Source organism: Protomyctophum bolini (genome assembly GCF_963924005.1).
Source record: "Protomyctophum bolini genome assembly, chromosome: 3".
Taxonomy (NCBI): domain Eukaryota; kingdom Metazoa; phylum Chordata; class Actinopteri; order Myctophiformes; family Myctophidae; genus Protomyctophum; species Protomyctophum bolini.
Window position 1 is genome coordinate 29,757,045 of NC_137864.1, and position 22,956 is coordinate 29,780,000.

Sequence of the window (22,956 nt, forward strand, 5' to 3'; positions counted from 1 at the left end):
CTCTCTGATGAGCTCGTTTCCGGAAGATGGCACCCCTCTGATTCTACTGGGTGACTTCAACCTTCCTACCGCAGAGAAGTATCTTCCCGTTACATCCCTTCTGGCCTCATTTGACCTCTCCCTATCTCCCTCCCCTCCCACTCACAAGGCTGGTAATGTTTTGGACCTTGTGTTCTCCAGAGCCTGCTCTCCCTCCACACTCTCTGTTACCCCCTTAATTAGGTCTGACCACCACTTCATAACCTTCTCCCTCTCTCTCTCCACCCTCCCGCCTAAACCTGTTAACCCTCCGAACGTCACCTCCCGACGCAATCTCAAGTCCCTAAACCCCTCCTCCCTCTCATCCTCTATTCTTTCCTCTCTACCCTCCCTGGAGTCCTTCCTCTCCCTCTCACCTGACACTGCAACCTCATCCTTCCTCTCCTCTATCTCATCTGCATTCGACCAACACTGCCCGCTCTCATCCAGGCCAGCTCGCTCATGTCCACCGGCTCCCTGGCTATCTGAAACTCTCAGATCTGAACGAACACCTCTAAGGGCAGCCGAAAGAAAGTGGCACAAGACAAAGCTACCAGATGACCTTTCCCACTTTCACTCACTCCTCTCTGCCTTCGCCCTCTCACTAACCACTGCTAAAACCTCTTTCTACCACACCAAAATCCAATCCTGTACTTCTAACCCCAGGAAGCTCTTCTCCACTTTCTCCTCCCTCCTTAAACCCCCTCCCCCCACTCAACCTGCATCCCTCACTGCTGAGGTTTTTGTCAACTACTTCGAGAAGAAGGTTGATGATATCAGCAGCTCCTTTCCTCCCCTCCCACATAAAGTGGCATCTGACTCAACCAACACTAACCCCAACATACCATGCATGTCCTCCTTCTCTCCTCTTTCCCCAGACGAGGTTCTACAACTAGTGACATCCTCTAGACCTACCACCTGTCCTCTTGACCCTGTCCCGTCTCCAATCTTCCAGACCATCGCACCTGATCTGCTCCCCTTCATCACCTCCATCATCAACACCTCAGTAACCTCAGGCTGCGTCCCATCTGCCCTCAAGTCAGCCAGAGTAACACCACTCCTCAAGAAACCAACTCTTGACCCCTCAGATGTCAAGAACTACAGACCGGTATCACTCCTTTCATTTATTTCTAAAACCATTGAACGTGTTGTCTCCAACCAGCTCTCTCTCCATCTCTCACAGCACAACCTGCTGGATCCCAACCAGTCCGGATTTAAGAAGGCCCACTCCACAGAAACTGCCCTGCTGGCAGTCACAGAAGCACTACATGCTGCCCAAGCTGCTTCCCACTCTGCAGTACTGATCCTCCTAGACCTATCAGCAGCATTTGACACAGTGAACCACCAGCTGCTCCTAGACACCCTAGCGGATCTAGGCATCGGTGGAACGGCACTAAAGTGGTTCTCTTCCTACCTCACCGACCGGACCTACCAGGTTTCCTGGAAAGGTCTGTTATCATCCCCCCGAACCCTCCAAACTGGGGTCCCACAGGGATCGGTACTTGGTCCCCTCCTTTTCTCACTGTACACTAAATCCCTTGGCACTATCATCTCTGCTCACAATATATCCTATCACTGCTACGCCGATGACACACAACTGTTTCTATCCTTCCCCCCCTCCGCCACTCAGGTGGAAGAGCGCATCACTGCATGCCTGGCTGACATCTCACAGTGGATGTCCTCCAACCACCTCAAACTGAACCCAGACAAGACTGAGCTTCTCTTCTTCCCAGCTAAGTCCTGCCCTATGCGGGAGCTAACTATCTCCATAGACAACGCCCTGGTAACGTCTGTCCCAACAGCCAGGAATCTTGGTGTTGTCCTGGACAGTCAGCTCTCGTTCAAAACTCACATCACAGCTGTCACTCGATCCTGTAGGTTCACACTCTATAACATACGACGAATTAGACCGTTCCTCACCCAGGAATCAGCCCAGCTCCTAATCCAGACAACAGTCTTGTCAAAACTTGACTATTGTAACTCCCTCCTTACTGGCCTACCAGCATGTGCACTTAAGCCTCTCCAGCTGATCCAAAATGCTGCAGCTCGCTTGGTCTTCAACCAGCCAAAATTCTCACATGTCTCCCCCCTGCTCCGCTCCCTCCACTGGCTCCCGGTCGCTGCCCGCACAGAATACAAAACTCTGATGCTGGCATTCAAAGCAACCAAAGGTATGGCTCCCCCATATCTTGCAAGTATGATCGAACCCTACAAACCCTCCCGCTCACTCAGATCAGCCAACGCAGGGAAGCTGGAAGTACCCTCACTAAAAACGCCGGGACAACACTCCACACGTCCCAAACTCTTCTCCCTTCTGGCTCCAAAACTGTGGAATGCACTTCCCATTGCAGTCAGAACTGCAGCATCACTCCCAATCTTCCGCCGTAGTCTGAAAACCCACCTTTTCAGACTCCATCATGGCCCATAGCACTTACCCCACCCCCTTAGATAGCAATTCTGTAGACTTAGATAGCATTTGATACAGACTTATAGCATGTTATGTAGACAGCATAAGTGCATTGTATGTAGTCATAGCACGTCATAGTACATATGTGTAGCATAGTAGTATAGATGTATAGCTTATATGTATAGTTTCATTATAGATATTCCACTGTTACTTTCTTAGCTTACGCATGTTTCATGATAAATGTCTTTATGTGATGTATTCCCATGCTTTTTTGTTCTTTCTTAATGTAAGTCGCTCTGGATTAAGAGCGTCTGCTAAATGCCTAAATTGTAAATTGTAAATTGTAAAGTCTCCCAGAAGATCCTGAAATCCTGGTTTTCTGCTATTACACAGCATTCTGACTGGGGCTATCACGGTCTAATAATGGAAATAGCTCCTCTTGGGACCAGCGAGCCAGGCTAACACTTTCACTGTCCTCCACGGAAGGAGCCTTGTGGGACTGTTATCCTCTGTCCCTCATCCCACTCTGTAAATAATATCTAGTATTGCTATAGAGCGTTGCAGTCCCGCCCCCTTTCATGACGACGAGCAGCCTGGAAGAGCATTTCCCATTAATTTTTCCCATAGACGTTTCAGAAAGGATTTATTTAAAGACCTGTAAAGCCTCGGACAAAGCCAACTGATGGTGACAAATCATGACAATAAACAAAAAATGTTGTGCCGAACAAATGATTAGACAGAAGAAAAACAGGTGTTTTTTCTTCTAGGCTATTGTTCCGAGTTCCGAGTTGGCTTTGTCCGAGGCTTAACGGTCTTTAAATAAATACTTTCTGAAACGTCTATGGGAAAAATGCATGGGAAATTCTCTTCCGGGCCGTTTAAGTAATTAATTAAAATATAACTTGTTGCTATAAAGCAACGCTGGGTCTTAGAGGGTTAAGAGCGTCCCTCTCTTGTCAATTGGTGTGATTTTTAAAAAATTAGAAATTTAGAAAATGTTTAAACCATGTGTGTATATATCATTCACACATTCACACATCATAACACGTTAGTGGTGATTGGATAAAGATAAAGATAAAGAAAATCACACCCGTGTGAAATGAGGACCGCTCTTATCATCATACATCATCTCATTCAATCACAATCTGTCCTCACCTTCGTCTTCAATGTTTTTGTTTACACAAACACTCAAAGCTGGCCATTCATTGTCAATGGCATTCAATGTGTGCACAAATCCTCAAAGCTGGACATAAGAGGGGCTCCTCAAAAGGTTTAACCAAGGCACCTAGGCTGCCAAGCCAGCCGGACGGCATGCCTCGGGTTCGACTCCCGACTCTCTCTCTCTCTCTCTCCCATGGCAGTCGTTGAACATTGTCTGAAAGACCCCCCCTCCTGTTCATCACTGGACCTCATATCAAACAGTGACAAATCCTCTAGCAGAGAGGTACTTTGGTGTCAGACTGTCAGTCAGACTCAGTCTCTCTCTCAGTCTATCATCCATCCATCCATCTCTCACCTCTGCTCTGTCCCTGTCTGTGGTGCACGGTACTGCAGGCCTACACTGGATTCTGCTGCAGAGTGGGGCGCGTGACGTCAACGGAGTGCTGGAGCGGTTCCTTGGGCTTGAGCGAAAAATGGGGAGAAGATTCCGAGGTGAGACACGGCTTTTCTTTTGATACATTGATTGCGCGTGTGGTTTTACGTATGTCATTGTGAGGTGAGGTGTGTATACATGTGTGTAGAATTGTCATTTCGTGGCCACTGCCCACTCCGCGGTTCATGCAAAGGTTTTAAAATAACGCGGATGCGAACGACTGGCAAATTCTGGACATTCAATTCGTTTTGAGCCAATATGCATGATATGGGCGTCCATAATAAATGAATGCGTTGATTGATGCGGTGATTTATTAGCTACCGGTCCTGTCCGCCGGTAGTTAGTTATTAAGCTAGTCTGCTACATTTATTGTAACCATTGATGTTCGGTTATATGCTGCGCCTCGACTCCCACACCCACATCATGTGTTGAATGTGATTGATCCGAGCTAATGCAGGGCAAATATGAATACTAATATTAACCCATAGCAATGCAGCTTGTTTATACTGCCACCCTGTCTTCTAATCAGTTGACATTCATTCATTTCATTCGAATCGAAAGCCTGGCTGCTTTTAAGACCTTGACTGGCCCTTTCCCCTGAATAGCGTGCAACCGTGCATGATCCAGATTTCGGTGAAAGAAATGCACTTAGATACCTGTTCATTTAATTCCACGTGACCACGTCTAACGTCTTACGTGATTTCATGAATAAAGTAGGCTACGACATAATTCGTTCGCCAAAGATAATCACGGCTACACGTCCAGTCTCCTGCTGCGGTCATTTTAAAACACGGGCAGATATTATTTTTGTAATTTGCTCCGCGCACGCTGTGTGCCTGAGGGGTAGGTCTTGAAGAATGTTCCCCTGGGAGAGTTCAAACTGAGGCGCTGTAGGCCAAGCGGCCCTAGCCTATCTCAGAGTCAGCTCTTGGAACAACGTTGCCAAATTTGACAGAGCTGGAAACTGCAGTGTGACCACACTGTCTGCATGCCAAATTATAAACTGATTGTTGCTGGGCTTGAATATAGGGCCTATATAGAAATACAAAAGCATGCAAGGGCATAATCACAGGCATGGATGGGTATTATTGTAGCACCTCCCATCTATCTCCCCCTCTCTCTCTCTCTCTCTCTCTCTCTCTCTCTCTATCTCTCTCTCTCTCTCTCTCTCTCTCTCTCTCTCTCTCTCTCTCTCTCTCTTATGCCTCATGCATGTGTGCTTTGCTCTGGCAGTATAACATGTGACAAAAGGCAGACCATTCAAGCTGAAGTGAGACACTTTACCAGCCAATAACTCACCCAGACCCTTGGAAGGATAATAGCAGTCACATATGGTTTGTTTCTGGTCCTAGAGAATGAGATCAAATTCAGACCATTTAAACAGATGTTAGATGTTCTTGTCAAGTGGCAAAAGTCCTCTGTATAGTACTGTAATATGATGCAACTCGGACTCATTCACGCAGACATGGACAGTATTCTCAAGTAGCCAGATAAGTGGCCCCATTTTTGTCAGTGCTTAAAACTTTGACTTTTTTTACCATTTTGAAAAACCCGCAACGTGGCCTGCAAGTCAGCCACTGCCCGAAAATTACGAGTATAGAAGCTTGCTCTGTCCCTTAATGGTATTTTGGTCCAGCGTCACCCGCTATCTATTATGCCAACACTGGTATTTGCGCCTAGAGGTGTGGTCATGACTCATGGGCGTGTTGGCACGCTTTCCCCTAAATTGCTATTTTGGTCACACACATTTGGGAAGGCGCATAGTGGAGTACCTGTAAAGCTGTAATGCCAAATTAGTTTGGTATAGCGGCGTCAGGCTGCGTCATCTGCGTCAAAGCAGCACACATCACTCTTCCATGGGCTCCAATGGTAGCCGGAGATCCAAGTCATCTCGATCCTCCATACATCTGGCCAGCTCATCAGTTCTTTTTGCCCCTGCATCTTTCTTTAGCACTTTTAGTACTAAAGGAAGAGGTATTATGTAGGTGTTGGACGCCCTTGCAATCAGTGCCACTGTGTTGGTTGGCTCCAATAGCACAAGCTTGCTGGCTGGGAGCTTCCAGTGTCTGTGGCAGTGACTGGTCAGCCTCATTTCCCTGGTTGCTCTCCAGCTCTCACTCATTCATTTGGTAAATCTATGCCAAACCTGAGTTTATTGCTTGCACCCTCCTGTGCCAAACCTGGGAAATCTCTGGTTTCTTTAATGTCTATTAATCCACAATTAATAGTATTTTATTTACTGTCCATTAGCTGTTTTTAGCATCCGTGGCTAGCCCCCCTAGGGCTCCATGGTGTGACGTCATCCAAAATCCCAAATCTCTGCGCGCACGCACGCCATCTTTAGTGTCTTTAGGGCTCAGATTGAGGTAAAGGACGATGGAGCTTAATAAAACTTTCATTCGAGATCAGGGACTCAAACCAGTGACTTTCTGGTCACAAGCCTCCTGCTTCTCCATGCTCTCCACTGTTCCAACCACCAGTGTTTAAATAAATGAATTTCTCATAATAATAATAATAATAATAAATAAACTTTATTTATATAGCACTTTTCAACTTTTCAAAAGCAAGTTTACAAAGTGCTTCACAACACAAATTACAACAAATCACAAAAGCAAAAAAACACATGCGTTTATATATAAAAAAAAGAAAAAAAAGCATTAGCCAAAGGTTCTAACAAAAAGCCATCCTCTTTAGGATAGTTTTAAAAGTGCCCAGTTAGGTAGCCTCAGCCTGTCTAACTTCCAATGGAAGTTGATTCCACGGGTGAGCTCTCTAAAGCTCTATCACCTGTTCTGAGTCTAGCCGTGGTGGTCACCTTGAGGAGCAGCTGATGCCCATCTGAGGTTGCGGGTAGGCGCATAGGGGGCACGAGGTCAGAAATATAAGCAGGTGCAAGGCCATTCCGTGCTTTAAAAACAAACCATAATATTTTCAAATCTGATCTAAGGGCCACAGGTAGCCAATGGAGTGAGGCCAGGACCGGGGTAATATGGTCATATGTTTTGGTTCCCGTAAGAACCCTAGCTGCAGTATTTTGGACCAAGAGAGATGTCAAAGTTCCGAATGATTTTACCTAATAGCAGGCTAGCAGCATATAAATATGAGTTATTTTCAGGCAGAAGTGGCATTTGAAAGGATAGTTCTGCACATCCCATTGAATACTTTATTGCCTGTTGTACTATATTTAGTGTTTCCAAACTTCCCAGTTTGTGTGTGTGTGTGTTCGTACATTGTAAATGAACGTGTGTTAGAGATGTGATGATTGGGTGCATGCCACATATATAGGCTCTGGCCTGACAGCGTGTCGCCTGTTCGAGTCCCGTTCATGACGACCTTTGCTGCATGTCTCTCCCCTGCTCTCTCTACCTCTTTCCTGTCTATCTTCACTTGAAACTATCAGGCAGAAAAGACTAATCTTAAAAAAAGAGATTTAATGAATGATACATGTCATATTCATTGTTTTGCAGCATATAACCGGTCAGCGGTCAGTATGGCTTATCAGTTCAGTTCACACTGTTCAGTATGGGTTGATTCTCGTCAACAATGAATACTCAGCCCTGCCAAAGAATCTCTGAACCTCTGCACCTTCAATGTCATTTTGATGACTTGTAAAGATATTCTGTTCTATTTGACTGTACTGGAGTGAGACAGGAAAGAAAGGTAAGAGTGAGGGGATGACATGTATGAGGTAAATTTACACTGAACAATTATTATTGCGTTGTTTTAGTGAGACATGACATTTAAAGTGACTAACTTAGAAGTTAGTATGCTGCTAAAAAACAACACTACTCAATTGAAAGACTCTCCGTTGACTGGGAGATATCTGACTTATTACTACTTGAATCTGTGTACTAGCCCTAGTGCACAGACACATTAATTAGTTGAGCCACTAAGCACCCCATGCTCAGTCAGTTCAATTACTGTATGGATATCAGTTCAGTCTATCAGCTACATGTTTGAAAATGCAAGAAATGCAGATAGAGCTCAACAACAAGTCTGATTTTCCCTATGGTATTTGGTGTTTTTTGCATCCGAGGCATTGACTGTCCACATTTGTTGATCTGCGTAATAATCCCCAGTGATTGTTTGCTAGCATGCTATTTTTATTGTTGATTGGCTTGACTGACCTTTGCAGTGTTGATGCAAATAAGACAGAGCCATTCATCGATGCAGACACCATCTCCTGGGATGTTTGTTCTTTATCGCTTGTTTATTGAAATGGCTTTTCGCACCACTTTTTGCACCATTGTCCCCCCAGGAAGTATTACCTACCCCACAATGCCATTTCCATGTTATGTTTGAACCCTTGCTCTGTGCTTCCGTCACCCAAGTAGACATGCCAGGTTAGAAAGAGAGTAACAACTGGACTGGACGGATGTTTGGACAGGAACTAATGAGTGACCTGTCTCTCTGGAGGTAGGCTTTAGAGAAAGGGATGAGTGCACAAAGGAGGAGAATCTCAATAGAGCAGACATCATACTCCTGTCAGGATGTTGGCGAGTCACGCTAATGCAGACATGTCTGACTGATAGAAATACTCTCCTTGAATGTCAGGATTCATTCAACAAGGGACAACATCAGTTTACGTTGACATGCAAGGTGGTGTCACGTTAATTAGTAGACTTTAGTGTATTAATGTTAAGCCCCCAGTATTATTTCTCTTGGTGTATATTCATGTGTCTTAATTGATTAATGCAAAGGCACTCAGACAGGTGTTGTACAGAGATCAATACCAGCAGCTGTAGACATGAAGTGAAGTGTAAGGAAACACATCTGTAATGTGAAAGAAGCTTCCTAAAATGAGTGATGATGACCAAAGACAGACAGTGGTGTGGAAGTTGCCCTACGTGCCAACGGGTATATGTGATGACGATGATAATTATAAAATGGCAGCCATGGTCTTTCCAATATATGAACTATATCGATCTTAAGCCTGTTACAATATTATGTAGAAAATGGAAGATGAAGGAGCCAGTGTTTCTGAGCGTTTCGTAGGGAGCTTCTGCAATGTATCATGTATGTAGCGTGTGATGAAGATTCATGGGTAATGGAGGATAATTGCTTCTGTGTGAACAGTCCCCTTCGATCAATTGGAGGCAGTGGAGAGGCAGGGAAATGGTCTTGCTCCCAGGCCCACATTTGTCATCTCATTCACTATTCCATCTTGATCCTGGCCAGAGTCATGCCATGGATATTCTGGTTAACTGCATGTGCTATCGTTAATAGCCTTATTGCGACCACAAGTCGCATTTACTATGAAAACTTACAATTTTGTCTGTCAGTCAGTCACCATACATGGGAAAGCCCCCATATATGGTGCCCAGGTCTCGTGGAGATCCCTGATGTCATAGTAAATGCGTCCTGATGTCGCAATTAAGCCCATATATGGAGATGCCTGATGTCATCAATATTGGCCAGCAACTCTACATCTGACCTCAAACCTCAAACCCTTAGATCTCCATATGGATATATGTCAGAACCTGTTCTGACCTTCCATATGTTGTACCTTCCCCATCTATCCTTCCTCTTCGATGTCTCCATTTTTTTGACTGATACCTGTCCATTCAAACTCTAGACGGGCCTGCCCCAAAGTTATTAGTGCAGCCTTGCCGCGTATTCTCAACAGGCCCGAGAATTAAGGTCCCGCCCACATCAAACCCTGTACACTCAAGAGAATGTCCCCGTTACCACCCTTTAATCTCCATATATGGATTATGGAGCTGACCTGTTCTGACATTCCATATGTTGATCTGACCTCATCAAACCCTGTACACTCAAGCTGTGCACAGACAGACACAAAGACATGAGTACAGGGGCAAAAACATAAACTCTGCTTCCCGGCCTGGCAGTGATACTAATCTGCTAAACCATTTTATCCTTGCTGTTGTCAAGTATTCTATACCACTGTTACCCATTGGGATGAAGGTTGTAGTTGTCTGTCATAAGGGAACGTGCTCTGAATGCTGTCCAGCGTGAGTAGTTTAGTGCTCTCTGCTGTCGGGTGAGAGACCTTGAGGTTGTACTGTACTTTACTGTTAAGTTTAAAACTGTACTGTTGAGTTGCCAGATACATTGGCAAGGATTCAGCAACTGGCAACACAGTGATGGCTCACCTTCTGTAGCAGAAGTCACAATTCAGATCCCTGCCAAAATATGAATATGCACATTAACAAACATGCGTCCTGCTAGAAGCGTTAATAGCACTTCCCATGAAGTGTCTATAATGTCATGTTATGTCTATAATGCATTATAACCATACTTATTATAATCTGCATGTAACAGTACTGTACGTGTATAGTTGTAAGAACTCATACATACTGAAGTATTTATAAGGACATAGGGTAAATTATCAATCACTCTCCCTTCACTCATGTGGCCTGGCTTACTCAATCCACTGATGCTGTGCTAATGTATGCAAAAGCAAAAGGGAGTTCCGCCGTGCCTCAAGCCTGTCGTAGGCTGGTCTCGTGCATCTCGAGGCAGGACTGGTAGCAAGAGGCACTGGAGCAACTCAGACAGTTTAAGCCTTCTAATCAGCAATGACAATGTTTCGATGTATCGGTCACATCTTCGTCAGGTCATGATGTCTAATGTATATTACTATTCAGCTATATTTGGTGATCAGATTCTTCAAAATTATAACTTCATTAAAAAGTAATGACAGGAAAAGTTCAAGCTATATTGTATAGATTAACATACAAATCTCATAAAACTAAAAACAGCAAGGATGATGGTCCTCGGAATGTTAACCCTTGGAGCATAAATACTCAGTGAGGTACTCATGTTTTTACCTGTTTCGAACAAAGTACTTGTTTGCTCAGACTTGGCAAAACACGTCTGTATTTTCAGTAAAGATCATGTGTGGTTGCATATGTCAACTTGCTCCCAGGATTGTATAGCCTATTTTTCTTTTACCATGCTGTGTGTGTGTGTGTGTGTGTGTGTGTGTGTGTGTGTGTGTGTGTGTGTGTGTGTGTGTGTGTGTGTGTGTGTGTGTGTGTGTGTGTGTGTGTGTGTGTGTGTGTGTGTGTGTGTGTGTGTGTGTGTGTGTGTGTGTGTGTGTGTGTGTGTGTGTGTGTGTGTGTGTGTGTGTGTGTGTGTGTGTAAAACGTACCATCCCCAGCCTTATAGTAACAGTTGATAGGCTGCCGCTAGTACCGCTACTACAAAATGCACGCCCATCACTTCCCCATGGACCTACAAGCTAAGCTCCCTACACCGTAGATCAGACAACACACCAACCACCTATGCACAGCTACGCCAGACCATTTTCTCACCCTGCCAGGCTCTAGAACACGGTGCTTGGACAGAATCTTTATACCTATTACACACTGCTGTCTGTATAATGAGATAGCCTTCAAGAGCATAATCAGACCCATTATGGTCTGGTGTTAAGAGTACCCTGCAGTGCGGTATCTGTTACACGTACTAATAATAACATTAGCTATTACAATCAACAGGTTATGATATAAACAGCCACCGGCCTACTCGGGAACGATACATGTTTTGTTTATGCAATACACATTATACTTGTGAAGAGACTGGAGCAGCACGGACATTTAGAGCCTTTTATTAAGGTGCTGAGTATACAAAACGACTAACGTTTCGACCTTGCGGTCTTCATCAGAGTCTTCATATGATGACTCTGATGAAGACTGCAAGGTCGAAACGTTAGTCGTTTTGTTTACTTATTAAAATAATTACCATAAAGTCGCGTATGTTCTGAGGGGCGTGGCTACCTATGATCTATGATCGGGATTTTCCACCCACTCGAGTCAAAATAAAAACCAACGAAGAAGAAGGGGGGAAGTCCTGCCTCGTTGTCTGGGCCAGCCAATGGGCCAGCTGTGCCCAAATGGATCTAGAAAGATGGCGACTTACAATACAAGGACTGACAGGCTTCATTTTACGTTCATGTTAGACCCGGGGAACGCTTTGTCCATATTTTTTACAGTCTATGGTCACGACTTATGGTGCAGCCACTCCAATGCCCAGCTCTGTCCGTCCCTGTGTCCCAATGTCCCTGTGTCCCTTGCCCCATGTATGTTTAGGGTACCAACAGGGGGCGCTGTTGCACCACTCACTTCAGACAGGTCTGTTTATCTGTCTGATTCAAGTTCTATGCTTGTTTCAGATTTGGCAACATGTTGCAGACAAAGGTATTTAAGACTTGTTGAGTGGTCTTGGCAGCGTCGCAGATTTCAGTCTTTGAGGGATAATAACTATGCGACTCTGACTTTGAGTCAGCAGATACAATCAAACATTTGATTTTGTGGCGGACCTGAAGTGGACGGTGGCAGTGTGATGGCTTTTGGTTGGCAAAATAGGGGATTTGAGCCCTTTCACATTAGAGGATAATTAACGCTGACCTCAATGGGCTTCAGTCACTGACCAGGCTTAAAATCGTGGGAAACAAGCTTTACTGTAATGAACCAGTGTCGGATAGAAGCCCTTACTGCGGGTGCACCCTGAGCCCTCTTGCAGTACTTATACTTCATGTGCCTGTCATTAAGGTCTCCATTGACTGTCTGAAAGCTGATACAGCAGCAGACAAGACAAGTGAGGTTATTAGAGTTGGTCAATGAGGGGTCTTTAAAAAGTAGCTTCTCCTTTCAAAGGCTGTTCCAGAGATTTTCATTCTAATGGGACACAGTTCTTCATGGAGAAGGGAACAAAGCAGTTAATTAGGGGGATATTATCAGCCTGTATGATAAATACAGTTGTGAAAACTACACAAAATTAGGGCTAATCTTTGTTGTACCAGATATTCAAATGAAGTGGCAATTAGGTTTCCAAATCTTTGCATTCAGTTTGTCAAAGCTGGGTTATCTTGATGGCTCTGTATTGTAACAGTACAGTATGTTGTTTTGTTGTCACATTGTTGGTTTTACGAGTTAAAATACGGCTGATGACCCAGGCAATGTCTTTCTTGCATGTCACCACATTCCTCACTTATCCCAAAGTCTGAAGTGGTCTTTTAGTGCAGCCATCATCGGTCACCATTATTACTTAATAGACAGCTCAAATGCAGTAGACAACATACACAGCTTGATCCAACCCAGGCTACTGGCTGCTAGACTACTTTTAGTAGATATTGCCTAACTGTTGACATCCCTAACTTGTCAATAATATTATATTAGTGTAACATATAGGAAGAAAATGTGTAATTAATGCAAAAGTGTGAGCAAAGTAGCACAATAAAGTATTTCCTGCAGAATCCTGTATCCAGTGTTTATCTGAATCTCATCACTGCTATCTGCAACTACAATCATGCCACTGGTTTGTTAGTTAACCTATAGTGACATAGGACTTTAAGACTGTCACCAACCTTTCCCTTATGTCTAACAATGAAGCCAGCTTCCTACATACAGTATAGGACAGGTTGTTATCCTGAATAACAGAAAGACAGTTACAGTACATCGCCTTAGTAGAGTTAAAGAAAAGGTAAAGTTGCATTTGCCATGGGGATGCATCTATTTTCTAATGTTGGCATATGTGTGTTTGTCAGTGTCTATTTCTCTTAACTTGCACCGATAGTGTTGTGCCTGTGCATTCACCTCTGTCCTTGTTTCTCGGTTCATTTTTGCATCTGTCTGTCTGTCTGTCTGTATGCAGCCCTATCTTCCCGTCTATATTGAGACATTAAAGTCGGTCCTCTGGGACACCACAGCTGCATTCCATTGGCAGGATATGACACGTGGCCACCAAGCCGCCTTACTTCTTTCCTGCTGCCCAATTAAATCCCTCAGTTAGTAAAACAGATGGAAAATCCTGCTGTCTACAGTGCAATATGACTGTGACTGAAATCCCTCTGCTTTAATAAGTGGGTGTGCCTTGCTAACCCACTGCCAGTGCGTTAAGTTTTCTATTTACTTCAGAATTGTTAAAGCATTTGTAGGCTATCTTTGGATACTTCTCTCCACAATATTTCAAATATTCTAAAAGTGTACTGTAAGTAAATTAAGATATAGTACAAGGTGTGTTTATAATTTCAATATATGTGTGGAATAGTGCTTCACGATTCTTGCTCAAATGTGAATCTAGATTTTCCATTATAATTATTATTATTGGCACCTGGAGCCAACTACTGTGATTAAACCTCTCCTCAAATGAATTGGACAGCCAACTAGTGCTGCACGATTCTTGCTCAAATTTAGAAATGATCAATTCAATTCAAACTTTATTCAAGACGCTCACAGGGGGGTCCATAGGGCGGAACACATAACACATAAAAACACAAAAGTTAACAAACTATAAATAAACAAAGCATAAACAAACAAGGGGGACTTAGCTCTGTACGTACAGGCTAGAACGCCAGTGACTCTACAGCTTAGATGATAGCCTGACAGAGCTCTTAGCAGGGTTAGAAACTAACTAGAAAGTGCTACAATGTTGCTGTTCACAGAGTCTGTTAACCTGCACATACATCTATATATCAGGTTTCGTAGCACAGCAGGGCAAGTTAGAATATTTATTTCTACAAACATTTACTACAGCATCTTGGGGCTTTGAGCAGCAGTCTCATGCAGTCATTATAGGCCACTGTCATTTTTTGCAGGCTGCCCTTTTTGTAGTGTCGCCACAAGTGGGCAGTGTACAGCAGAGTGCAATAGGCTTTAACTTACGTATGAGTGTGTTGGCTTGAGCATATACAGTTTACGTTGCTGTCTAAAAATATCTCTGTCATCAGAGATTATAAAATTACCTAGATATTTGGTCTCTTAGCCTTTGAATTATTTTAGCTACACATTCTATTTCTTGCATCTGTCCTGTTCAGCTTCCACGTAGACCTCGGTACCAGTCAGTGTATTCCCATACATGTACAGTACCATTTGTCACAACATGAGTGATGATTATGTTCTTGTACCACTTTCACAACGACAAATTACTATACAGCTAATGTGAATAAAGCAACTGAAATTCTAGAGGCTCTTCAGATGTACAGTATAGTTGCTGGCCGGCTCCATATATGCAGATGTAGGTGATCCATATGTGGAGCATATCACAAGGCGTGATGGACTGACAACCATAAATGGAGCGTGTCACGAGGCGTGACGGACAGACTGACTGACAGGTTTTGCAGGTTTTCATAGTAATCTGCAACCTATGGTCTACTTGGGTGACTGGGTTTTTTATGAACTCATGTCTACACTGATGTCTCATTAACTTTAATCTCAGATCTTGGAATGTTGACACCTTTTTAATAGGCGCTATGCCAATGTCATTTTAGGACAGGATTAGGCAGAACTGTTTGGTCAGCAGTAATTCCAAACTTCAACAGTCTGTTGACCTGGAGGCACTGATACATTTCTAAAAATAAGATCTGCCCTTCCTTTATCCCCCTGAAGAAGATTGCTTTGCAGCTTTGCTGTACTGCTGCATGCATTTGTATTTGCTGTATTGTATTGCTTTACTGTACATTATGCTGCATGCATGTTGCATTTGGTCCTCTGCATCAGATGCCTTCAAGCCGACATCCAGACTTATCATTCATGCAGACACAAGTTGATTTTCTTAATTTCGATTGAATTGACTTTCTCAGAATAGTTTAATTTGTCCTCAACTTGTTTGTGAAAAGAACATGCAATACAAAATAAATCCTTTACTGTAAAGTACAATGTAAAAGTCACAATATAATAATAATGAAAGATTAAGTAGTATTATTACTCTTTAAATAGTCATGGCATAGTATAAAATTTCATTTTCATCACATTGTTTTGTCAAACCATGAGATGGCATGTAAAAGTATGATTTAATTCTTATTTCAAACTTTGTCTTTGATGTAAGAGAGGTTGTGTAAGGTGCTCATCTGAACTCTGATTGAATTAACGTCCTGAGTATATCATGCAAGGTGAAAATGTATTACCCTGTCCTCAGGGCACACAATAATAGCCCATATTGTAGTGTAAATCAACAGCACTGATATGTCCCTAAAAGTACAATTTGGCATCATTAATGGTTTTATTCATTTGTATCCTCTGCTCTTCAGGACCTCAGGCAAAGGAACCGGAGGGAAAGGGGCAGAAGTAAAAAAGAGAAGAGAAGGATAATGGGGGATCGTGGATCGTAGTTTGCAGCTATGTGTGACTACATGATTAGGTGGGACTCTTCCATCTTGTCTCTGGGTTCCAGAAACGTCCCCTAAACACTGCCTTACCGGCCGACATCCCCCTTTCCTTTTCTCATCATGAGAAGATGTGCCTGGACTAGCTGGATGGGCAGTGAGCCCTCATACCGGTGCTGTCTCTGTGCCGCGTGAGAGCCAGCCTCCAACACGCACTCCTCCTTCTCCCGGGCGGTCAGTTTTGGCCCGGAATGGCCTCTTTGGACCTGCCCTACCGCTGTCCTCGCTGCGGGGAGCACAAGCGCTTCCGGAGCCTGTCGTCCCTGCGTGCCCACCTGGAGTACAACCACACCTACGAGACGCTCTACGTCCTCTCCAAGTCCAACAGTGTGTGTGACGCTGCCGCCCTGCTGCCTGCTTTAGTGGCTGAGGGAGCCGCCCTCCTCACCTCCCCGGCTGCCATTGGCAATAACAACGACCCCTTCGAGTCTCTGCGATCTTCCGCCACTTCGTCTTCTCGCTTTCCCTGCCGTGAGCTTCCCTGTCCGGACGAGCTGGGCTCGAACTCGGCAAACACCAACGCCGCTGCCCGGTACCTCCCCAACCTGGAGTTTCCCCTGGGGGAGATTCTGATGAAGAAAGCAATGACGTCCATGGACCCCGGTCAACCCGGTAACCCCAGCAGCACCGCTGTAGCGGTGGCTGCCAACGTAGCGGCCAGCGCGGTCGAGGCGGCTTACGAGGAAGGACTTGCCCGGCTGAAGGCGAGGGCGTTCGAACGCCTGGAGCTGGACGAGAGACTGGAGAAACTGTCCGAAGAGGTGATTATTTTAAGTTTAGTTTAAATGTCTTTCAGCTGTAAATAAAGCTTATCTTATCTTAAAAGTATTTGAAGCAGATGGTGCAAATGGCTGGATACTAAATGCATCTTAAATTGTAGCTTTAAAGCCACTATTTTAATGCCAGATCACAGAGTCACAGAATATTCATATGACCTTTCTAGACAATTGTTTCTAGACAATTGAAGTGGATGGGAAGCGATTTTTGCCACATGGTTTCCTTCTTCCTCGCTTCACTGGGACTTGAACAGTGGGTCATAGTTTAGCCAAGAATGCCATCTAGTTTACAAAATAAAAACACAAAAAAGATGTCAAAGACAAACAAACCTACTTGTTGGTTTCATATATTATTCTGCCAGTATGAACGCTTGTTTGCTTGTTGCAGGTGGAGCAGAAGATTGCGGCACGTGTGGGTCGTCTGCAGGTGGAACTGGAGAGGAAGAGTTCGGAGCTGGAGCGGGCCAAGCATGAGAGCGACCGTCTCAGCCAGGAGAAACAGGACCTGGAGGACAAGGCCTCCGAGCTGTCCAGACAGGTGGACGTCTCTGTAGAGATGCTGGCCAGCCTCAAGCAGGACCTGGTCAGCAAGGAGGATGAGCTGAACCACAAACAGCAGTGAGTGGTTTCACATAATTTACATACAGTAATGGCCCAATGTAGTGGCCCTCATTATTATTATGTTACATGATAGTGTGTTTCTGTGTGTATGTTTGGATGGTGTAGCCTACATCATCCATCATTTAAAATTAAGCGCAGCAATCTGGTTGTCAAAGTCATGTTTGAACTGAAATGTTCTGAACTGTAGATCCTGTACAACCTCTCATGAAACACTTACCTGGCTACAGTCCCTGAATCTATATTACGATCTCAGGGGTTTGGTGTTGCCGTCCAATTTCTTAGCTGGAATACCAACTGGGCCAATCAGCGTCCTTAGAATACAATGATGTAATTAAACGGCGCAAGACAGTAAAACAACAGTGGCATCTGTAACATTTAGCTATTGAAGCACTTTTGAAAAGATTCATAGGAATAATTAAATAATTCCGGCTTAGCGTCTTAACGGGTAACAGTGGGCATATTTGATGCAGCAGGGCTCAAACCCTTCATTCCTGCTGGACATTAACCATCAATGATGATCTTTTTCCGTCTCTGAGACTCTCTCTATTGACTCTATTCCACAGTCTGAATGAGCTCACTGTTCAGCTGCCAGCAGACTCAGACACAAACCGGGGCTTCAGGCATTACTCTGAGGCAGTCTACAGCTATAACTGTTAATTCCTAATAGTACATTACGTAAGGTTTATTAGGCCTAATGCAGGGGTGCCCACACTTTTTTTACTTTCAAAATGACCAAGATCTATACCCACCAAAAAAATATTATCCCATTGCTGAAATTAGCAGCACTGGTGTTACATAATGCCACCAGTTACTACTTAACACTTGTAATGGGAAATTGAGATACAAAACTGGACAAACTGGAATTGGTAGTTATTCTTTTTAATTTGCTTTGCTTAACTTTGTAATGCTTCTAATGTTTGTGTGCAACACTATTGAAAACTAATTATTGTATTGTGTGTTTGAGCTGACAGGCCCTTTTTGATGTCAATCAATCAAGTCACCTTCATTTTAGGGGACATGACATGTCATCTGGTCTACCTGCAAAGCCTTTGTGATCTACTGGTACGGTAGATCGCAATCTACCTTTTGGGCACCCCTGGCCTAATGGTAATATTATATTATTAGGATAGGAATGTTATGGCATTGCATCAATGGTATTTAGCTATTTAGCTGTGTGTGTGTATCTACTGCAGTTGAGACATACAGCAGCACAGCACTAGCTGCTCATTGTCACGGTTCTCAGGGACACAACATGAGGACAGTGAAATAGGGTAGATGGCACGCAACCATTTCCCACAACAAATGGGCTAAACCCTCCCGATGGTATTCTAAATTATCGAGAGCTTACTGTTGTTGCACACACACACACACACACACACACACACACACACACACACACACACACACACACACACACACTCACACTCACACTCACACTCACACTCACACACACACTCACACACACACACACACACACACACACACACACTCACACTCACACACACTCACACACACTCTCTTGTACACTGTACAGTATGAGTGTGTGCAGTACTGTGCTCTATGTCAGTGGTTGTGGTTGATTTGTGATATAAGCTACGTGCCCTGAGGAGTGTCTGTTGGCTGGTGATGACGTTTAGTCCTGATGACAGAGAACAGACTGCAGTAGTAGAGATGAAAATAAATAAGAATAAATAAAACAGAAGGAAGAGGAAGGCTGGCCTCCTCCTTGGATATTTACCACTTGAACCCTAAGCATCCCTCCTGGGCATGTCATAATGACGGTCAGCTGAACGTGTTTCACCAACCTCCACTGTACCCATCTGTGTGTGTGTGTGTGTGTGTGTGTGTGTGTGTGTGTGTGTGTGTGTGTACGCGTGCTGCTGCGTGTACGTGTGCTGCTGCGTGTGCACGTGTGCGGGCGTGTGTGTAAACCACTATTTTAACACAAGGCCATTCTGAGCCTCCAATTTATAGTGCTATTCACACATGAAGCAACATGACAGCTTCACAGAGCGAGAGAGAGAGGAAGGGGGGGAGGGGGGCTATAACTTATGTGTTAGAAGCTGTGGATCCAGCTGCACAGTGAAATTGTCAGTATTAATTTATTACTGAGAGAGTGCATGGACCCATACGGGTCAATTTGATTCCATTTGTACACCCTCAGAGTTATGCTGAATGCTGAAGGCAGTGTCCTGAGCAGCTTGAGCAGGCAGACAGCCCTCTTAGGACATACACACATACTGTACAGGAACAGACGGACAGATGCAGCTAACATCTGGCAGGCCAACAAAGCCAACATCAGGTGAAGTTAGCTAGTAGGAAGAAGGTAGTACTGTAGGTAGTGTGGGCCCAGCGTATATCTTTTCTACTTCCGAGCATAGGCATGGTAACGCCCTGCCTGCCTCTGATTGGCCTACCGACACTGCCGGCCTTACCAGAGTTTCCTCCGAGGTGGAAGTCGGAAGATACATGCTGGATAGTCTGCCACGAGGTTACTTCGTGGTGGGAAATAAATAAACAATACAAGTACGATATAATACAAGTCTGACAGCTTGGCATTTATGTGTGCACTGAATAACTATGTTTACAGCTTTGCTGATGCATTTTGAAAGACAAGTTTGAGATTGTATGAAAACGAGTGTGTAAAGAGAGCAGTGGAGAATGGTCATTATCATGCACACGTGGAAGGAAAATAAGACATTTGACTGTGTGTCACCTTCCTCCATATTGTATTGTACAATATCCAGCTGCAGCAGTAGGCTTGTTGCTTCATCCAGTTAAAGCTCAGAAAAAGAAAACGTTCTAGATGACAAAGGGCATTGCCAAAACCGCTCAATAATCTTACTTAATTTTTTCCTGCAAAAAGGGACTTGACAGGAGCCTTACAGTTGAAAAGTCACAAAAAAGCATGTAATTCATGATACTGTATGCTGCGACCAGCTTTAGATTTGCACCAGAACAAATTCTGGCCAGAGTATAGACGAAAAGACCGGTTTGTACTACCTGCAAGGTCGCAGCCACATTACAACATTCTGTAAAATGGTCTTGTTTCATGACCAAAAGTCATCACCTTCAGTAGCAGTTCTTCAGTATTATTATATTATATATTGGTTATTGGTTGGTGCACATCTTATTCTGGAATGAAATTGAGTCTGTTTTCTAATTTCCCTCAAAGTGGACGCACATGCAGAGGTTTCACTACTACTCCCGCTGAGGCTACCATGGAAACAGCCCCATTTCTCATTGAGATAGTGCTCCAGAATACAAAGTGTTGCTGTCAAGCCAGAGAGAGAGAGAGAGAGGCCGAGAGCTGGCCTCATTAACAGCAGTGATTGAGGGATATAGGGGAGCAGTGAGGGTTAGTATATGGACTGTGCAGTGTTAGCATATCAATAGCCAGGGATGATACTACTGTACTGACAAAGCAGAATGAGCCAAGCAAAATGTGACCAACATTAACCATGTGAACCCCTTGCATTCCTATTGTGGGAAAGAAAATAACTGATCTACAAGCTCACAAACCTGTTGCCTTGCAACACTTTGGTGTGTTTTCTGTAGCTAAAAACAGTGTTTTAAGGATGGTGGTGTGTTTTCTGTAGCTAAAAACAGTGTTTTAAGGATGGTGGCGTGTTTTCTGTAGCTAAACACAGTGTTTTAAGGATGGTGGTGTGTTTTCTGTAGCTAAAAACAGTGTTTTTAAGGATGGTGGTGTGTTTTCTGTTGTTTTTAGCTTGACATGCCTGCATTGCCCTGCAAGCAGCCGGTTTCATCCATGCAGCTTTGTTAACGCACACACCTACTGTACTGTAGTAACGTAATACCGAATGTCTGGTTTATTTACATTATGAATTACATGAGTGACGTTGCAGCGCACTATGGGAAGAAGGTAATTGTGGGAGTTGACTCCACATGTAGTAACGGATGGGTTATTAGTTATTATTATGTGTCCTTATTAGTGTAGTGTAGTGTAGTCAACACGTTATGGCTCGTACACACTGCCCGGTATTTGCTCCGATTATGCTGTCGGGGAGCATTTTTGGTACTCGCCGACAAAACCCCTGATCTGACGTTAAGCGGTGGCCAAATGGTAGATCACGATCTACAAAGGCTTTGCAGGTAGACCACATGACATGCCCCTAAAAATATATATAATATTAATATAAAAAACGATTTTTGCATCTGCCGCTTTAGATGACCTGAGATTACTTGATTGATTGACATCAAAAAGGGCCTGTCAGCTCAAACACACAATGCAATACTTGTTGTTGCTTACAATCATCAGTAGCAAAGTCAAATACCAACAAAAATAAAACCCTACCATTTCCATTTTTCCCCCTCTATTTCCCATTCCATGTGCGTTTGTCTTATATGTAGCCTATGAAAGGCCCCTCAATTACATTTTGTAACTATTTTCAGCAATGGGATGATAGTTTTATTTGGTGGGTATGTTGAGCTAGTCGTTTTGAAAGTAGCTCTCAAGTAAAAAAAAGTGTGGGCACCCCTGGTATAGATGATTATATATATATATATATATATATATATATATATATATATATATATATTCATTCCGTCGGTAAATGCCTGTAGGCTATACCCACATATTGGTAGCCTATTTTAGTCCTATATTGGCGTTACGCATTTCACTTGAATAATGTTGTGTGCGCGCGTGCGGAGAAAGACAGTTATTTAATGAAACTCAAGATTATAACGTCCTGTATTGGTAGCCTATATTAGCCCAATTCCTGTGTGTGTTGTGTGCAGAGAGAGAGAGAGAGAGAGAGACTCCGCACGTCAAAATGAATTGGAATAAAAAACTTACTTTACTTAGGCAAAAAACAACTATTGTCGAAGAACAATGTTGATGTAACTAAGAGATTCGCTGAGTGACCTATATTTTATATACAGAGATTTAGAAGGAATAAGCAAAATGGTGAGCCGACTATTCCTCCTTCCGTGAAGATGTTTCTCTGCGGACTCGGAGAGAGGGAGATCAGATTGCAGGCTCGCAGCAGAAAAAGGGGGAGGGGCTGAGAGCTAGTGACGGGTGCGCACATGTTTTCATTGGTTTGGCCACATGCGAACATCTTTTAATTGGCTTGTGCGAACATCTTTTCATTGGCTTGTGGCCACATCTTTTTCGCACGTGACAACTTTACGCTTGTTAATATAGATATTCAACAACAACAACAACATTGCTTACCCTCCTGGCATGACAATTAAGCTATAGAAGTTATAGAATACTTATTCATGAACAATAATAAATATTTGTTTTCATATACACTTTTAAATTAATTAATACATGAATTTACATTTTAAAATATATGGAGAGGGGGAGAGAGAGAGAGGATGTCAAACATCACTCTATGGAATGTTTACTCTTCCCTGATTGATCGGAGGAAATGCCTGCTAGTGGCTT

General features: G+C 43.7%; 2 protein-coding genes across 3 annotated transcripts in view; both read left to right on the top strand.

Moving 5' to 3' along the window:
• Nucleotides 1–22,956, top strand: part of rnf24 (ring finger protein 24) — a 355,323-nt gene that overhangs the window by 72,006 nt on the left and 260,361 nt on the right. The window lies entirely within an intron of this gene.
• The window catches only part of LOC308313215 (F-box only protein 41-like), a 55,783-nt gene continuing 36,858 nt past the window's right edge, over nucleotides 4,032–22,956 (top strand). For both annotated transcript variants that reach the window (XM_080760208.1, XM_080760207.1), the window contains exons 1-3: nucleotides 4,032–4,078; nucleotides 16,009–16,904; nucleotides 17,308–17,537. In XM_080760208.1, the coding sequence (XP_080616334.1) occupies nucleotides 16,335–16,904; nucleotides 17,308–17,537 (800 nt within the window). In that variant the 5' untranslated portion in view covers nucleotides 4,032–4,078; nucleotides 16,009–16,334. The remainder of the gene's footprint in view (nucleotides 4,079–16,008; nucleotides 16,905–17,307; nucleotides 17,538–22,956) is intronic.